The 18081-nt window shown below is 39.1% G+C and overlaps 1 protein-coding gene across 3 annotated transcripts in view; it reads left to right on the plus strand.

Moving 5' to 3' along the window:
* The window catches only part of camsap1b (calmodulin regulated spectrin-associated protein 1b), a 98330-nt gene that overhangs the window by 47123 nt on the left and 33126 nt on the right, over positions 1-18081 (plus strand). For all 3 annotated transcript variants that reach the window (XM_041193131.1, XM_041193132.1, XM_041193133.1), the window contains exons 3-4: positions 2859-3020; positions 8875-8955. In XM_041193131.1, the coding sequence (XP_041049065.1) occupies positions 2859-3020; positions 8875-8955 (243 nt within the window). The remainder of the gene's footprint in view (positions 1-2858; positions 3021-8874; positions 8956-18081) is intronic.

Genomic DNA, 18081 nt, shown 5'->3' on the forward strand with positions numbered 1-18081 from the left:
ACAATAGAACACATAGGTGTTAAAATTAAAGTTGGTGATATTATCTAAACGAATGTGCTAATTAAGAATGGATGGTAGGGCACTCAAGGTATAGCTCTAGTGGGGTTTTTTTTATATAATGGAAATAGGTGGGAAAAGGAAAATCTTTATAATTTATTGGAAAAAAAAAGGGAAGGGGGAAACAGAAAGGGGGTGGGGATGGGGGAGGGAGCTTACGACCTAAAGTTGTTGAATTCAATATTCAGTCCGGAAGGCTGTAAAGTCCCTAGTCGGAAGATGAGGTGCTGTTCCTCCAGTTTGCGTTGGGCTTCACTGGAACAATGCAGCAAGCCAAGGACAGACATGTGGGCAAGAGAGCAGGGTGGAGTGTTGAAATGGCAAGCGACAGGGAGGTTTGGGTCATTCTTGCGGACAGACCGCAGGTGTTCTGCAAAGCGGTCGCCCAGTTTACGTTTGGTCTCTCCAATGTAGAGGAGACCACATTGGGAGCAACGAATGCAGTAGACTAAGTTGGGGGAAATGCAAGTGAAATGCTGCTTCACTTGAAAGGAGTGTTTGGGTCCTTGGACGGTGAGGAGAGAGGAAGTGAAGGGGCAGGTGTTGCATCTTTTGCGTGGGCATGGGGTGGTGCCATAGGAGGGGGTTGAGGAGTAGGGGTTGATGGAGGAGTGGACCAGGGTGTCCCGGAAGGAGCGATCCCTATGGAATGCCGATAAGGGGGCTGCATGTTTAGCATGTTTAGGGCTGTACTTGCGTTAGGAGACGGCATCAATTTTTCAGCTCAACAGTACATGTTTACAGTTATACCCAGCTTATAAACTGGTGGTGGGACCAAGCAGGCATTATGGGCCGTGTTGCCAAGAAGAAACATGGGAGTTTAAGACAGGCCCACACAGAGCAGACAGTGCATGGCAACGTATGACCAGATGTAGGTCCTCCTGCACGAAGAATGAAGTACGAAGCTGGTTTTGTGCTAAAAGTTGTAACATTTGTTAACTCGTCAAATAACTATGCTGCAGTTAGTGAAAAACTGGTGTGAGAATGGAAGAAAAAGGAATCCACCCAGAAGAAGATGCCCAAGATCAAATGCGCCATAAGAACAGGGACCAGCCACTGGCCTGATCTTGAGGAGCATGTATCAGAATGGGCCCCTGAAAATCATCAGAATGGTTTCATTTTCACCAGAAATGTAATGTGCCAAATCAAGCCCCGAATCCAGCAAAGGTTTCCGAGCAACAGCTAGTTAGTGTAGTCGCTTTATGGAAATGTTACAACCACAACCTATAGTAGGTATGGGTCTTTGTTATTGTTACACTAGAAAACCAAGATTGCTCAGAGAACATCAAAAAAGCCTCTGCCAAAATTTTCAGTTCCCAGTGAGTCATCATCAGACAGCAGCAAAGACATGAGTATCCAAAATGTCACATCAGCAGCATGGATGAAACGCACATGACTTTCAATATGCCCAGCAACAAAACTGTAGAGTGGAAAAGTTCGAAAACAGTCCGAGTGCAAACCACAGGATATGAGAAGATAATCACAGTGCTACATGCCTGCATGGCCAATGCAATGAAATTAAAGCCTACAGTAATTTTCAAACATAAAACCATGCTGAAAATCAAGCTTCCTGCTAGAATTTTTGTGGATGTCAATGACAACAATTGGATGGATGGGGATGGAGTGATGTTGTGAATTGACAGTGTGTGGAATAGGCACCCCATTGGCCTACACACAGAACACAGCTTATTGACGTGGGACATGTTCACATCCTATGTAACTGATGAAACCAAGAGGTGTCTGCAGTGAAATAGCACCCACATTGCAATATTGCCAGGAGGTCTAATGTCTATAGTTCAGCCTTTGGATATGTGCCTCAGCAAACCATTGAAGAATCATGGTTGCACTGAATGGAATAGGTGGATGGTTGATGGAGAGAAAACCTTCACAAAGAGTGAAAGTATGTATGCTGCCTTGCTTGATATTTTGTGCTGTTTCAACATCAAATTGTGAGATGCTATTAATGCGCAAAATGTTATCAGATCATTCAGAAAATAGGGAATATACAATTCAGTGGATGGAGAGGAAGGTAATTTGTTATGGAAGAATGAATATAAAAGCTAAAGTGCCACATTTGATCCAGAGTGGGATCCTTACAATAATGCCATAGCCAAAGCGACTTGGGATGAATTTGATGAACTCTGTACCCATGTCCATTGCAAATTTAATGGTTTTTGAAACGTCTTGATTGTGATTCAAACTATCATTGTAGAATAATTTCATTAAATAATATGTGACACATTGATTTAAATTGAATTACTGTTTTTTTTCCACATTTCAAAATGGCAACTACCTACACCAACATTGCTGGTTTACATTTTATATTCGGCTTATAGGTCAATCCCTGTTTTTGGAAGGATTTTTTTTGAAGCTTTGAAGGTTGACTTATATGCAGTGATCTATGGTAAATGTTTAGCTTGACTTTTCATGTTGAAGGACTTATCATGTGTTTCCAGCATTTTCTGTACCTGCCATGCTTATTTTAAACTCAATGTTGCAATTGGTAATCATCGTTGTGAAGAATTCTGAGCTCATAGCTGTTGACCTGAACAATGCAAAGCAGTAAAGCTCAGGCATCCAAAAAGGGGAATTTTGGAACACTGTTATTGAAACCTGTCTTGTACAGAAGAATGTGCTGCATTTGAACAATGAAGTTTTTAGATACTTGAAGCTGCACTTTGACATTTAAAGGAAAGTGAAAACAATTCCATTTTTTGCACTGGATCCCTGTGTTGTTAGTGACACATACAAACCAGTGCTTATTAGAAGAATTTACTAATTTGCTGTTTCTGCCTCTATAGAGTGCCCACATGGCTTTGATTGATGCTCTGATGATGGCCTATACAGTAGAGATGATCAGCATTGAAAAAGTAGTGGCCTCTGTGAAGCGTTTTTCGACGTTTAGTGCCTCAAAGGAATTACCATATGATCTGGAAGATGCCATGGTGTTCTGGATAAATAAGGTAAGTGTAGAAAACGTTGCCTCCTTTTACATAGATATTTTGTGTTTCTTTCTCCTCCATGTTCACTCCCAGCCAATTAAACCTTGACTCAGTGGCAGTACTTAAGTGCCACTCCTGAGACTTCACATAATCAAAGTTGTCAGTTCACTGCAGCACTGAGTGAGTTCACATTGTTGATGGGGCTGTCTTTTGGATGAGACATTGAGCTGAGACCTGCCTGCCACCTGATGCTCTCCTGATGCCCTGGCTGATATTTATCAACGTACACCACTAAAACTGGTAAATAAGAACTGCAGAAGCTGAAAACCTGAAACAAAAGCAGAATATGCTGAACACTAGACAACATCTGTGGAGAGAACAGATGAGTAACTATTTAAATGTGAATCCTTCATTAGACCTACAAGATGAGCAATATTTTAAAAGATACAAAACAAAGGATAGAGAATTCTTTTTTGTTTTCGATCTATCTTTCCTTCTTTTCTGAAGGAATGAGTAACCTTCTTCCTGCTACCTAAATGAACAGCCTCTCACTTTGCTATACTGAATTTCATTAGCCGTATATTTGCTCACTTTGCAAGCTTATTTATGTCTACCTGTATTTATTAGCTATACCCCAAAATTTGACAGCGTCTGCAAATTTTAGAACTATAATTCCAATTTCTGACCCCAGATCATTTATGTACACGGCAAATAACAGTGGTCTCTGCATTGATTCACTTCCCATTTTTTGCCTGTGCGTGAAACTCCTTATCTCCCCCTCTCTATTTTATTTATGGAGTTACCATAAAGAAGTCTATTATGTGGCACCTTATCAAATGTTTTCCGGAAGGTCATTTTTATTACATCATTGCATTTTCCTTGTCTACTCTTTGTCACTTATTCTTCAAAGCATTCAAAGGGTTGATTTTCTGCTAGCTTGTTCTTTTTCTTGGAATATATTTCTCCTAAATTCAGTTAATCTCTCCTTTACGTTTTGCTCACTGCTTTTCCTGTGATTTTCTCTGTCAATATTTTTCTCCAGTTTATCTTCCATCTTCATTTCCTGTTGGTTAGCTGTTTTCCCAATCTGATCTTTGTACTATCTATACCTCTGTAAATCATTATCTTAAACCTTATTATAATTTGACCATAACTTCCATGCTTACTTCTCTTGCCTGCTCCAGTTCCATTTCCTATTATAAGATCTTGCAGCACTTTCTCCTTTATTGGCCTCTGCCATATTGGGACATAAAGGAGCCTTGGACATACTGTTATATATTTTTTTTAAATCCACCACTGCCCCCCCCCCCCCAACTCCTCTTCCTGCCAGTTTATTTGGATACGTTGAAAATCTCTTATGGCAATGATTGTATTTTTTAAACTCATTTTCATGTATTTGGCTATTTCCCCCTGTAATTCTTTCCCACTGTTTTGCAGTCTGTCATATACCCCTGGAAATGTGACCTATCCCTTCCTATCGTTCATCTCAACCAAATGGATTTTGCTTCCGTTCCTTTTTTTTTGTAGTTCTATCACCTGCCATTACCATTATATTCTTTCTGATTTAATACAGCTACCCTACAACCCCTTCTTTCTCTGTCATTTCCAAATACCCTTTTAGCCTGCAACATTTAACTGCTAGTTGTGTCCCATCTGCAGCCATTTTCTATCATCTGCCTCACACTTAGTTCTTCAGTTCTGATTGTTGCCATCAGTGGTCCTTAATTTATTACTGATGCTAAGACTAGCAATTTGATTTGTTTTATTTTTCATTTAATCATATATTTTATTATCTGTTCTGATAACCTTTTCTGCTCCCTGAGTTACCTTTACCTTTAATAGTACTTTGAACTTTGCTCTCATCCCTTTTTCTTTAGGTTACTATTGTATCCTGTCTGAATTTTCCACCCTCCCCTCCTCAGTAGTTTTAAAACCTTTCTATATTCTTATTTGTCTTTTCCCCTAAGACTTAGGTCCCAGCCTGGCTCCATTGCAGACCAGCCCAGGGGTCATGCTCCTTTCTCTCGCCATTCTGATGCCAGTGTTCCATGAACGGGAACATCACCTTCCCATTCCACACCTTTTCAGCTGCGTGTTCATTTTTCTGATCCATTTCTCCCTGTGTCGATTAGCACAAGGCTCAAATAGTAATCTGGAGATTACTGTTCTCGTGGTTCTTTTTAATTTAGCTCCTGGCTTTTGATACCCTCTTACTGACGACTCCTCATTTCTTATGCTATTAAACCATTTGATGGACTTTGTGTACAAATTGGCTGATGCATTTCATACATTACAGCAGTGACTACAAGAGTACTGCATTGGATACTTTGCAAAGTTCTGAGAGGTGTGAGTGCCATATGAATGCAAGTCAGTTTGTTCTTTTTTGGAAGCAAACAGGCAGTGGAATTTGGAACTCCAGCCAAAACAATAGAATACAAGTCAGAAAAAGCCAAGATCAGATTCATAAAAAGTGCTGGAAAAACTCAGGTCTGACAGCATCTGTGGAGAGAAAGACATAGTTAACATTTCAAACCCGTATGACTCTTCTTCAGAACTCTTCAGTTTTACGGACTCGAAACGTTAACTCTGTCTTTCTCCCCACAGAGGCTGTCAGACCTGCTGAGTTTTTCCAGCACTGTTTGTTTTTGTTTCAGATTTCCAGCAACTGCAGTATTTTGCCTTTGTCAAGATTGGATTGTTGAGTGCTCTGCTTTGACAACACCTAAAGCACTTTTTCCCGTTCCGATCACCGTGATATCAGGGATACATTGAAGTACTGGAGGCAGTGCAGTTTTTCAATTTTAAATATATAGAAAGACAAATTTATTTCATGAAATTTCTAAATTAGGAACTATCAACAGTTACATTTTGACATGCATTTAATATTTATTCTTGTGTTGCTATGTTATGTAAAGATGTAGTTATTCCCACATTTGCTTAGCAACATACAATACTACCTATTGCATTGTTCAGCAACCAATAGCAACAGTGAATAATCATATAAGATTGTTGGTCCAATAGGCATTCAGCCAGCTACCTAAATTGGCAAAAGGCCCGATTGTTGATTGGCTGACTAAATAAAACCACAGTGATAAAAATGCATGATGATATTGGAGAACACAAATACTTGTTGCTGAATGTTATTTGAGGCCTTCATTAAATCTGAAATAGTTGTAGAAAAATAATCAGAAAAGATTGTAATGCTATTAGGAATTGTAAGAGTTAATATGGTGAATTAATAATTGATCCAGCTGTTGGTTAGGATTACTTATTGTCACCTCATAGAGTTGATAAATACATAATCTCAGGACGTAAACTTTTAAAATTAGTTAGCATTTCCAAGTTCTTTATATTTCCATTGAGAAACTGAATTGGTAGAAATTGGAGAAAATGGAATCTACCCTATCAAGGACAATACCTTGTAGATGATTGGTTTGCTAAAATTCCACTGTTTAGTAGTTGGCTATGATCAGGAATCATTGTTCCTATTGGCTGTGAATCAAACGGATCTGACAAGTGTTTGCACTTGTTGACAGGTGTTAGCAATGACTCGACATTCTGAGTATGTTGGTCCTGTTGTGAGATCTGAGCAACAGGCCCAATATTAGAGCAATAATGGGGACTTTTTTTTAATTAAACTAGAAAAAGCAACTAAATTTTGAATCATAACTCTTCTACATTGCTTACAGTTTCCCCATGAAAAAGAAAGACTTGTATTTATATGACGCCTTTCACAGCCACAAAATGTCCCAAGGTCCTTTACAACCAAATAGGTACTTCTGCAGTGTAGGCACTGTTGTCATTATAGGGAAACACACAGCCAATATTACACACAGCAAGATCCCACAATCAGCGATGTGAGGTGAGAATGACCAGATAATCCGTGTTAGTGATTTAGATTGAGGGATAAATATTGGCCAAGACACTGGTGATAGCACCCCCGCTGACGTCATGAAGTCTTTTATGTCAATTGGAGGGAGCAGATGAGACATTAAAATGAGACACCAACTGAAAGATGGCACCTCTGATAGTACAGTGTTGCCCCAGTAATGCATTGTAGTGTCAGCCTAGATTTTTGTGTTCAAGTCTCTGAGTTGAGCTTGAATCCACAACTCTTGACTCAGACAAGAGTGTTACCAACTGAGCTTTAAACGGTTGTATTCAGGGGTATTATTTTACACATGTGCAACATGATTTCTTTATATTCCCAAATGTAATCTCTTTTCTACTTCAGAGTGAACTTTTGTGAATAATTAGGCTGCATTATTTCTGAACAAAATTCAATGAGTTGCTCTTGATTGGGTTTGTATGTGCAAGTTTATGTACAGTGTCCTGTTGAATTGAAGAACTAGGGCTGTAGAGAGGGGGAGAGCTCTGGAGAGAGCATGGCTTCATGAAGGGGAAATCATGTCTGACAAATTTATTACAATTCTTTGAGGAGGTAACTAGCAGGGTAGATAAAGGGGAACCAGTAGATGTAATATATTTGGATTTTCAAAATGCGTTTGATAAGATATCGCACATAAGGTTACTTGATAAGATAAGAGCCCATGGTGGTGGGGGCAGTATATTAGCATGGATAGAGGATTGGCTAACTAATAGAAGACAGAGAATTGGGGTAAGGGGGGCATTTTCTGGATGGCAAACCTGTAACTATTGGAGTGCTGTGGGGATCAGTGCTGGGGCCACAATTATTTACAATATGTATTAATGACTTGGATGAGGGAAGTGAATGTACTATTGCCAAGTTTGTGGATCACACAAAAATAGGTGGGAGGGCAAGTGGTGAGGATGACACAGAGTCAATGGAGGGATATAAACAAGTTAAGTGAGTGGGCAAAAACTTGGCAGGTGGAATATAATGTGGGGAAAATGTGAGGTTATGCATTTTGACAGGAGGAATAGAGGAGCTGAATATTATTTAAATGGAGAAAAACTGCAGAAGGCTGCAGCCCAGAGGGGTTTAGGGGTCCTCCTGCCTGAATCCCAAAAAGCTAACATACAAGTTCAGCAGGTAATAGGAAAGGCAAATGGAATTTTGGCCTTTATTTCAAAGGGACTGGAGTATAAAAATAGGGAAGTCTTGCTAAAACTATACAAGGCACTAGTTGAACCACACCTAGAATACTGTGAACAGTTTTGGTCCCCGTATGTAAGGAAAGATATACTGGCATTGGAGGCAGTCCGGAGAAGGCTCACTAGGTTGATCCCGGACATGGAGGCATTTTCTTATGAGGAGAGGTCTAGTAGGTTGCCCCTGTCCTCATAGGAGAGGTGACCTTATAAAATTCTTAGGGGGCTTGACAGGATAGATGCTGAGAGGCTGTTTCCTGTTGTGGAAGAGTCTAGGACCAGAGGGCATAATCTCAGAGTAAGGGGTCACCCATTCAAGACAGAGATGAGGAGGAATTTCATCTCTCAGTAGGTAGTGAATCTGTGGAATTCTCTACTGCAGAGGCTCAAGAAGCTGGGTCATTAAGTATATTCAAGGTTTGAGATGGACAGATTTTTAATCAGGAAGGGAATCAAGGGTTATGGGGAAAGGGCAGGAAAGTGGAGTTGAGTATCAGATCAGCCATGATCTCATTGAATGGTGGAGCAGATTCAATGGGCTGAATGGCCAACTTCTGCTCCTATGTCTTATGGTCTTAACTTACAAAAGGCTTGCTCATTTTTGCTTGCTGGAAAATGAGAAAAAATGAAAAGATGTTTTCTCCTTTTTAAAAGGAAGTTTTAATGTTTCCGCAATCGGATGCTGGGCTTGTATATTAGAAATACAAAAAGTGCTATATTTTCTCACCACCCCCACATGTCTGTCTACACCTATCCAATCCCATTTTATGATGAATCCCTTTGCTGTCTTTTGTCTTTTCAGGTGAACTTAAAAATGAGAGAAATTACAGAAAAGGAACTTAAACTTAAACAGCAGGTTGTGGAGAGTCCAAGTCACCAAAAGGTAAGTCTAATGAGTTTATCAAGTTATCCTAAATCGTGGATCAGTATTCATTGACTGTAAGTTTACTGTTGCTTATTTAGGCTGTTAAATGCATCTTTCATCAAGGATATGCAGTCAAGCAAGAAATTGCTTCATAATCTTAAGTGATGCATTTTACTCTTTATGTATCATTTGATGAAAACAAGATACTTGGATGCAGTTTAAATAGGGTATAATGGATTTTTCAGCTGAAAGATCGTAGATGAAGTCTTCAACACACAACCACTTGGGTTTATCACTGAACCTGCACAGTCAGCAGATTTAATAATGACAACCTTTATTTTTTGTTACTATGAATTTCCTCCTATATATTCAGACTCTGTTCATTTTCTTTTAACTTGATGCTGCGCTGGTCAATCCATGTGCTGCCTGTGCCAAAATTTCATTGGGTAAATAGGGGCTGTTTGGTACAGATTCTCTTAAATCCTGCTGTTCATTTTTCTTCTACAAAGGTCCATTCATAATTAATAAGTGTCTATTGGTTCAGACATTTGAATGTACAACTGCACTCTGATCATCTGTGGGGTTGAGACCTCTGAATCTTATGAGCTGGTGATCCCTTGCTACACATTGCACACTTGATGTGTTTCCTTTTGTGTGCCTCTCTTTAGATGATCAATGGAGTTCATAAATCAGAGAAATATTTAGTTTATTGTGTTATCTAGAAGTTATCCAGATTGTATCCACATATGTAGTGCAATTGTTTTGGACACTGATATTCTAAATCGTGTTTGAACAGTATCTTATCCAGCTGCTAATGATTTGTTTATGTGTTAATTGAAAGCTGTGTTACTAAGCACATTCAATGGAATCGGTTTGAGATTAGGTGCACCATAATCTTTGCTAGTTGGAGCAGCTTCAGAGGGCAGCTGAGACCCAAAATTATGGTTCTTCATGGGAGTAAATGTATTGTGCAAAAATGTCAATCTAAAAATAGCTGGGGGAGTTTTTAAGAAGGCCAGGGAATATTTTGCATGTTGCCTAACCTTTTTAATGTTTAATAATAAATAAAAGTGGCCTGGGACTAGAGCTGGAATCTACAAGTTGGAGAAAGGGAATCTGTGCAATCAAATTGGGAACAATTGGAGGTTACAAGGAGACAAATTTATAAAAGCTTGGGTGAAGAAGAACTAACTAGTAACATTAAATTAGAAAGGGCCAGCGTTGCCGAGGCAAGGAAAGGAAGTCTGTGAAATTAAAAGGGCAGGCTAGTGTTGAGGCCCAGCATGGTACCAAGTTGGGTGCAAGGCCACAGCAGGAGGACAAGTCGGAGACAGCAACAAAATGGAATAGCAAGTTTTAGAGTGGGATTTAGGGATCAAAGACATGGGGTAAGTGGGAAGACTAAAATGGAAGAACGGGCTGGGCTGGAAGCTGTGGAATGAAGAAATCTAGTCGTAAAGCAGAAGTAACACCTTAAGAATTATTGCATTTTTTTTTGGTGGAAGAGAGCAGTGAAGTACACAAATGTTAGAATTATTCGCATCACAAATAGAGAAATTTGCAGACAACTTCCATAATTCACAAGCAAAGGTTTAGAGGTGTGGCAGGTACAGCCTTGGTGGCTGGGCGACATGAGCAGGGCCCTAAACTGCATCATGAGCAACAACTTTACGTGAACCTGCCATTATTTACACAGGAAGTCCTCTATTGTAACAAAAAGCATTACTCAGAATCATGACGTGGAAAGTCAGGTTTGTGGAGTGGAAGTGTATACAGTAAAACGTTTAATATGCTGCTTATGCAGAAGGTCAGGTTCCTCATCAGTTTCCTAAATTGTCATCTGAATTTCATTTAGTGCCCGATGCAAATTGGAATAGTTTCCCATACCGGAACAGAAGGTTTTTTAAACAGAAATCTGTTTTTAAGACGCTTTCTATGACTTAATTGTTTTTTTTTATTCTTTCTCAAGATGTGAGAACCGCTGACAAGGGCATAATTTATTGCCCATCCCTAATTGCCCTTGAGGTGGTGGTGAGCCACCTTCTTGAACCACTGCAGCCTGTGTTATAGGGACTATGTATAGCAGTAGAGTTAGCAGTATGAAGTCCCAAACCTACCAAATGGGGAAAATAGAACCCTACATGTAAAATCTTATTTTTAAAATCTTAGCTACAAAGAGGCTTTCTTTCTGGTTTGTTATTTTAAGTGAATTTCTGAGATGTCTCTGATATGCTTTTGCTTTTGAAGGAGGCTGCACGGTTTTTTTATTTGGTTGCGCCAGGTGCAGTGGATCTGGGTGAGCTGCTCACAGGACTTGAAGTCAGTATCAAAACTCCTAAGTGAAGTCTTCCAGATGTCCTTGTAGTTCTTCCTTTGACCACCATGCGAGCACAGCCCAGACTTGAGCTCTTCAAAGAAGATTCGCTTTCGTAAGCAAATGTCAGGCATTCTGGCTACATGATCAGCTCAACCAAGTTGTGACTGTCTCAATATGGTGTAGATGATTGGCATGCCAGCTCAGATGAACACCTCAGTGTCTGGTATTTTGTCTTGGCACCTGATCTTAGGAAAGTGCCAAAAGCAGCTCAAGTGACAGTGGCTGAGCTTCTTGACATGACACTGGTACACAGTCCAAGTCTCACATGTGTAGAGCAGAGTGGGCAGGACTATTGCTCTATAGACTTCCAGTTTAATGGCAGACTTACTCCTCATCATTCCCAGACTGATGTTTGAAGTCTGCCAAAGGTTACACTTGCTTCAGCAATGCCTGCATGCGTCTTCCTGTTGATATAGCTCCAGAGAGTGTGCTGTTCAGACAAGTGAACTTATCCTCTGCTGATGAGTTCTGGTCATGACTGAAACCTTGGGCTCAAGATAGGTCTTTCCTTCACAGGCCATTACTTCAGTTTTTGTCGTGCTGATCGTAAGGCTGAAGTTGTCACATGAATTGGAAAACAAACCCATGTTGCATTGCATGTCTAGCTCTGAACCGGCACAGTCATTGGCAAACAGGAAACCATAAAGTACGTCCTTGGAGACCTTGGTCTTTGTCATGCTACTTTAATGGGCACTGAATCCTATGTAGGAGCTGTAGTCCAGTACTCAGTGTAAATCAGGGATAAACTCAAATGTGTGTGTTGAAGGCTTTCCTCAAAGGAATTAGGATGACAGTCTTGTCAGCAGGCTTTGTTTTTGAGTAGTAATTCTTCTTTTGTAGACTTAATGAAGATTTGTATGGTCACAATATGGAGCAGGTTACCTATATGTCCACATTAGAATGCAGACAGGGAAATGGGTTGCCCAGTTCTATTCCATCTTTGATCATAAGATGAAAAATTGGCAATTGCCACATTTACTTGCAATCTAAGTGGAATTGCATCTTAATTTGGGGAACCAATTCATGGTCGGCAGTATGCTGTATTGCTCCAGGCTGGCAAGGCTTGGGAATCTGCCTAGTAAGATAAACAAAAACTTGAATTCTGAAAGAGAAAAAATGATGGAAATACACAACCAGTCAGCAGCATTATTAAAAGAAAAAGGCAGGTTATGACGATTCAGGTGTGAACTCTTCGTCAGTCTTGAAATATCATAGCCTGTTTTCTTTTGTTCCTTGTGGACCACCTGATTTGCACCATGTCATGTGTTTATCTCTTCAAAACTGAAAGGGTTGTCTTGGAAGATGCCACCTTCCCCAGCAATGCAGGATCAGGGAGGTCAGTTTGTAGCATCACCACCTGTTCTGGGTGAGATCAGCATATTTGCAGCATTTAGTGCATCTTGATGCATTTCTTATTGGGGAAAAATGTATATTGCCTCTCCATTCATACTAATCTTTTACCAGCAATTTGTACTTTGTAACTTTGTTTCAGTGTCTTTCTACGAGGCCTTTTCTGTTACTTTGCCCTAAATCTGCAGTCATGTGAAAGTAGCAATTCCCCAAAATCGAAAGGAAAATTGCATTCTCAAACAGTATTGACTTAATTGCCCCTTTTCCTTGGATACGTAATTGAAACAGCACTACGGTTGGAAGATTGTGAATATTTCTTAAAGAATGGACTGATTTGTAAAATTGAAAGGGGAGGGAAATATCCTAAAATGCCAAATATTGATGTGAACTTGCTGCTGAGCGGTTTCTTGGAGTGATTGGGTGCAGCTCTCACTCTGATCCCCCCCCCCCTTCAACGCCAACCACGTGGAGTGGCATGTAGCCCCTCCTCTATTGCTCCACAAAGCATGATAGGAATGAAAAGATTGTATAGCGAATGGAGCGAATGAGCCTACACCATTCCACATTGTGTGGCTTTCATATCTTTGGCTGTTTAGAGGTGTGCACACTTAACATCGAAAGATACAGCACAGATGAATATAATCATGTTAACACTGAATATCTTCCATGCGGTGCACCTGCATTAACCTAAGCCTTTGAATATTGTTTAAATCAAAAATGGATTCTGCAAGGAATTAATGAATTTGCTCAATTGTGATAAGCTCAGCCAAAAGGGAAATAACAGTCCTATCAAAGAGTGCTGCTCAAAATTTGATATAGCAGCCGTTTATACTTCAGAGTAGATGAGCTTTATTTCAGCATTCGTCTTAAATGCTGTTTTTGCCATTTTCCAGAAGATTTTTTAAAAATGCGTTGCTCTAATTTGGACACTGCAATTAAAGGCACCACATGTGGTATATAAGAGCAGACTGGATCGTCTGAACATTGCTTTTTCTTCTCTCCCTCTCTTTCGCATTTCCTCCCTCCACCAACCCTCATCCCAACCAAAAGTTTTTACTTAAAACTTAGAAGCGCTAGAGCAACAAAATAGCACAATTAATTAAGTAAAGTCTGTTGATTATGACGGTTGTCAACTGTTTCATTTTTTAATACAAAGGAAATTATTCTATCAAAAACAGAATTTAGTATTTTGCCCTAATTAGAATGAAGTGTTTAGACTGCCTAGAATGGAGTGTTTAATACTTATCGCTGGTTCTATGTAATGCTCTAACAAACTTTGCTCCTTGCCCTTTTTGATGCTTGAATTCTAACTCCTTTCCCTGCTTTTTGGGCAGTCTCCTTCAAAATGGTATTGGAAACTGGTGCCCGTAAGTGAGCTACTAACCTTCTATTTCTACTTCAGTCATTCTCTATTCTTCTAATTTTAATGTAACAACAGCAATAAAGAACAAAACATTTTTTGACAACTAAGAACCATCTTTCCAATTACATTTATTTCTAGAGAACCCATTTTAAGACTTAAAAACTTGTGAATTTTGTAGAATATCTGATTTTTTTAAAAATAAACTGAACGCCAATGAATTGTTAGAGCTGTTGGCCTCACTACCCTACTGCGAAATTGAGGGTATTAATGTACTTTCCCATTGTTAACTGTGAGCATTTACTATTTTATACAGCATGGGCTTTCTGTTACACTGTTAAGACTGGTTTAATTGATTGGAAGATGGTTTGTTGTTTATTGCTGAATTAGGACATCAGAGAACACCATTGAGCTTTCAGAAATTATGGCTTGAGAAATACAAATATTTGCTTGAGAAATACCATGTTCTCTGTATGGATTTATTACTTAAGGGAACATGTTTTATGTGTTGGATGTAGTGTCAAAGATCAATATATGCATTTTAAACTGATAACTGAGAGCACTGAATTTACAAATGAGGGCATTTTGAATCAATGGGTCTGGAATATTCAGACCCTTTGCGTTGTGTGTTTTCACACTTCGGGCACTGAATGCTATTGCTAGTCATCAGGTTGTTTCATTGTGTGATGCGCATGCTTAAATTCTCTTATTCAGCAGCCTCCTTTGCATCATCTTTTGTTGTGGACATGAAATTTTTGTTTCAGCAGGAAACTCTTAGGGCCTGTCAAAAACCTTCCTTCATAATTAGCCCAAATAAAAGTACAACACCACTCATAACAAAAATTGTGTAGTTTATGTAAAAATATAAGACTATACAAGCCATCTGTTGTGTCACCTTTGTTCACAGGCCTCCTGTTTAAGTTTTATAATTTTTTTGTCAAATCAAAGCTGTTGATCTGATATCATTTTTACTATTTTGTACAAATAGTGAAGTTTATCTGATGAATATGATGCATTAAAACAGAGACCCGTTATCTTCCAAATCTGAAGATCAGTGTAAACTTCTTTTTCTCTTCTCTCGCACCCCCAACCCACCCGCACACTACGTTTATCCATTAGAAAACTGTGCTGCACCCTCCACACCCCCCTTATCATGCAAATGCATTAAGTTTGGGCAAAGCATATGAGGTCTTTTGACATTCCCTTTCAAAAGCTTTCTGTTTTCTGCATACATTTGTATCTTTCATCACCTTTTCCTGCCTTCTGTTTGTGTTAGTGTGATCTGATGCATGCCATAGCCCATTGCATGTCGATACCAGAGGAATATGCTTGGATGGTACAGCGTGCTTCTTCATCTCTTAAAGTACAATGCATATATTTTTAAATGAAATGTCTTTAACTTTAAAATCCTAAATTTTGCAGTTTCTGCAATAGCTACTGTAAACTGCATTCAAATGTATAACTAGCCAGTGCTTCTGAGCTCTATATGTGATTGAAATTTAATGCATGTTTTATACAATTTCTGAAAAAAACTGGAATAACCCTGTCATTTTTGTTTGTGTAATCTATTTTGTGTTAAGTAGAAATGTTTATTTGAAATTCCTTAAACGGATCCAATTGCCTTAGTATCAGTTATTGAAGCTTTGATTTATCATAATGAGTTTAAAATAGTTGCATTTTTCATTGGTAACCCATTGTCACATCATTGTCTTTCATCTAAGAGCAGCATGCTGTGTTGGTGCAAGCAGTTATAATCTTTCCTCAATAATTTTAATAGACCTTTTATAAGCTGCAAAATGAGAATTAAAATAAATGCAAATAAGAGAAACGTTAATTTATTTATCTATAGAAAATCTTGCACAGCAGGTCACGCATTTATAAGGATTTGGTTGCATGAGCACTTTAACTTTGCCTCTTCAGAAGCAGTGATTTAACTTTTACTAAAATTATCACTGCGTAATTTAAAACAAATGATCTGTTGAGTAAATTTACTAAGTTTGATGAATCCAATTCTCCAGCATTGATTCTTGCAATGATGTACCCTGTAGCATTCTAACAAGCCAATAGTCACACCAACAGCAGGTTCCACTATTAAATTGCACATAATCAATAGTGGTTAATTACAAACACAAATATAATTATTTGGAACTCAGGGTGAAAGCTCAAGTTTAATCTAGAAATTATTATGCCTTTAAAAATAACTGCAAACAATTGTTAACTTTAATAGTCTTTTAGGTTCATTGTCTCTTGACTATTTCCTTTGAAATATAGACACAAAGCAGGTTGACAATGTAGTGCCCTCATAGCTCCATGAAGCTAAGAGAGATGAATTAATATGCACTCTTCACAGAACACTAGGAGCGAAGCAGGCATTGTTAATGATACCTCACAGATATGTAAATTCTTCACACTTTTCTCTCCAGACTAAAGACCAATGAAGTTGACATTTGCTGCTTCTGTAACATTTCATGAAAAAGTTGATAGTAATGTTAATTTCTTTTGTTTTAAAGAGCAAATGATAAAACTCGCTCTTTTGGAATTTGATGTTATTAAAGAATTTCTGTTTCTCCTCACTCATTTTGGTTTGAACAAGTGTTACCCTGCTGTGCAACTTAGTTTTTTTTTTGAATAAATGTGACTTTTTTAATTTTACTGATATTTGGAATATCAATTCTCCTGTGTGCCCTGAACATTTGGAATCTTGTCATGAGAATTGCAGAAGGGAGGGAACTGTAATACCAAACTAATTTTGTGCTCTTATGCATTCCTTTTATTACGCCAATAAAAGGCTATAACTTCACTGCTCTTTCTAAGTAGCAGTGTAATCAACGTAGGATTCAGGATAGGATAGTGTAATCAACATAGTGGGAGGCATTCAAGGAGGAAATAGCAAGAGTACAAGGCAAATGTGTTCCCGTAAAGACAAAGGGGAAGACCAAGTCCAGAAAACCCTGGATGTCAAGGGACATAAAGGTTAGGATTAAGGAAAAAAGAGAAATTTATGGCAGATACCGAGGGCCCAATACGGTAGTCCTTAGAGGTGCATATAAAATGCAGAGGGGAACTTAAAAAGGAAATTAGGAAAGCTAAGAGAGTGCATGCGAAAGCATTGGTGGGTAGAATAAAGGAATGCCCAAAAGGTTTTTTTAAATATACAAAGAACAAGAGAATAACTAGGGAAAGAGTAGGGCCAATTAGGGACTACAGAAGTAATCTGTGTGTGGATCGGAAGATGTGGGTGCAGTCCTCAATGAATACTTTGTGTCAGTCTTCACAATGGAAAAGGACGACGCAGATATAGACATCAGGGTGGAGGACTGTGAAATATTAGAGGAAATTTACATAGAGAGGAGGTACTAGTGTGTTTAGTGGCCTTAAAAATGGATAAATCCCAGGCTGTTGAGGGAGGCAAGGGAAGAGATATCAGGGGCCGTGGCAGTAATTTTCAAATCCTTTCTGGCCACAGGTGAGATGCCAGAGGATTGGAGGACTGCTAATGTTTTCCCATTATTAAAAAAGGGAGGAAGGGATAGACCAGGAAATTACAGGCCAATCAGTCTAACCTCGGTGCTGGGGAAATTACTAGAAAGAATTCTGAGGGACAGAACATATCTGCACTTGGAGAGACATGGATTAATCAGGGATAGTCAGCATGAATTTGTTAAGGGAAGGTTATGTTTGACAAATTTGATTGAATTTTTTGAGTAGGTAACTAGGAATTTCGATGAGGGTAATGTATTTGATGTGGTCTACATGGACTTTAGTAAGGTTTTTGATAAGGCCCCTCATGGCAGACTGGTCAAGAAAGTAAGAGCCCATGGGGGATCCAAGGCAAAGTGGCACGTTGGCTCCAAAATTGGCTGAGAGGCAGGATACAACGGGTGATGGTAGAGGGATGTTACTGTGGCTGGAAGTCTGTTTGTGGTGGGGCTCCATAGGCTCGGTGCTGGAGCCCTTGCTGTTTGTGGTGAGCATAAATGATTTGGACTTCAATGTAGGGGGTATGATCAAGAAGTTTGTGGATGACATGAAAATTAGTAGGGTGGTAAATAGGGAG

The sequence above is a fragment of the Carcharodon carcharias genome, chromosome 8, assembly GCF_017639515.1.
Source record: "Carcharodon carcharias isolate sCarCar2 chromosome 8, sCarCar2.pri, whole genome shotgun sequence".
In the NCBI taxonomy this organism is placed as follows: Eukaryota; Metazoa; Chordata; class Chondrichthyes; order Lamniformes; family Lamnidae; genus Carcharodon; species Carcharodon carcharias.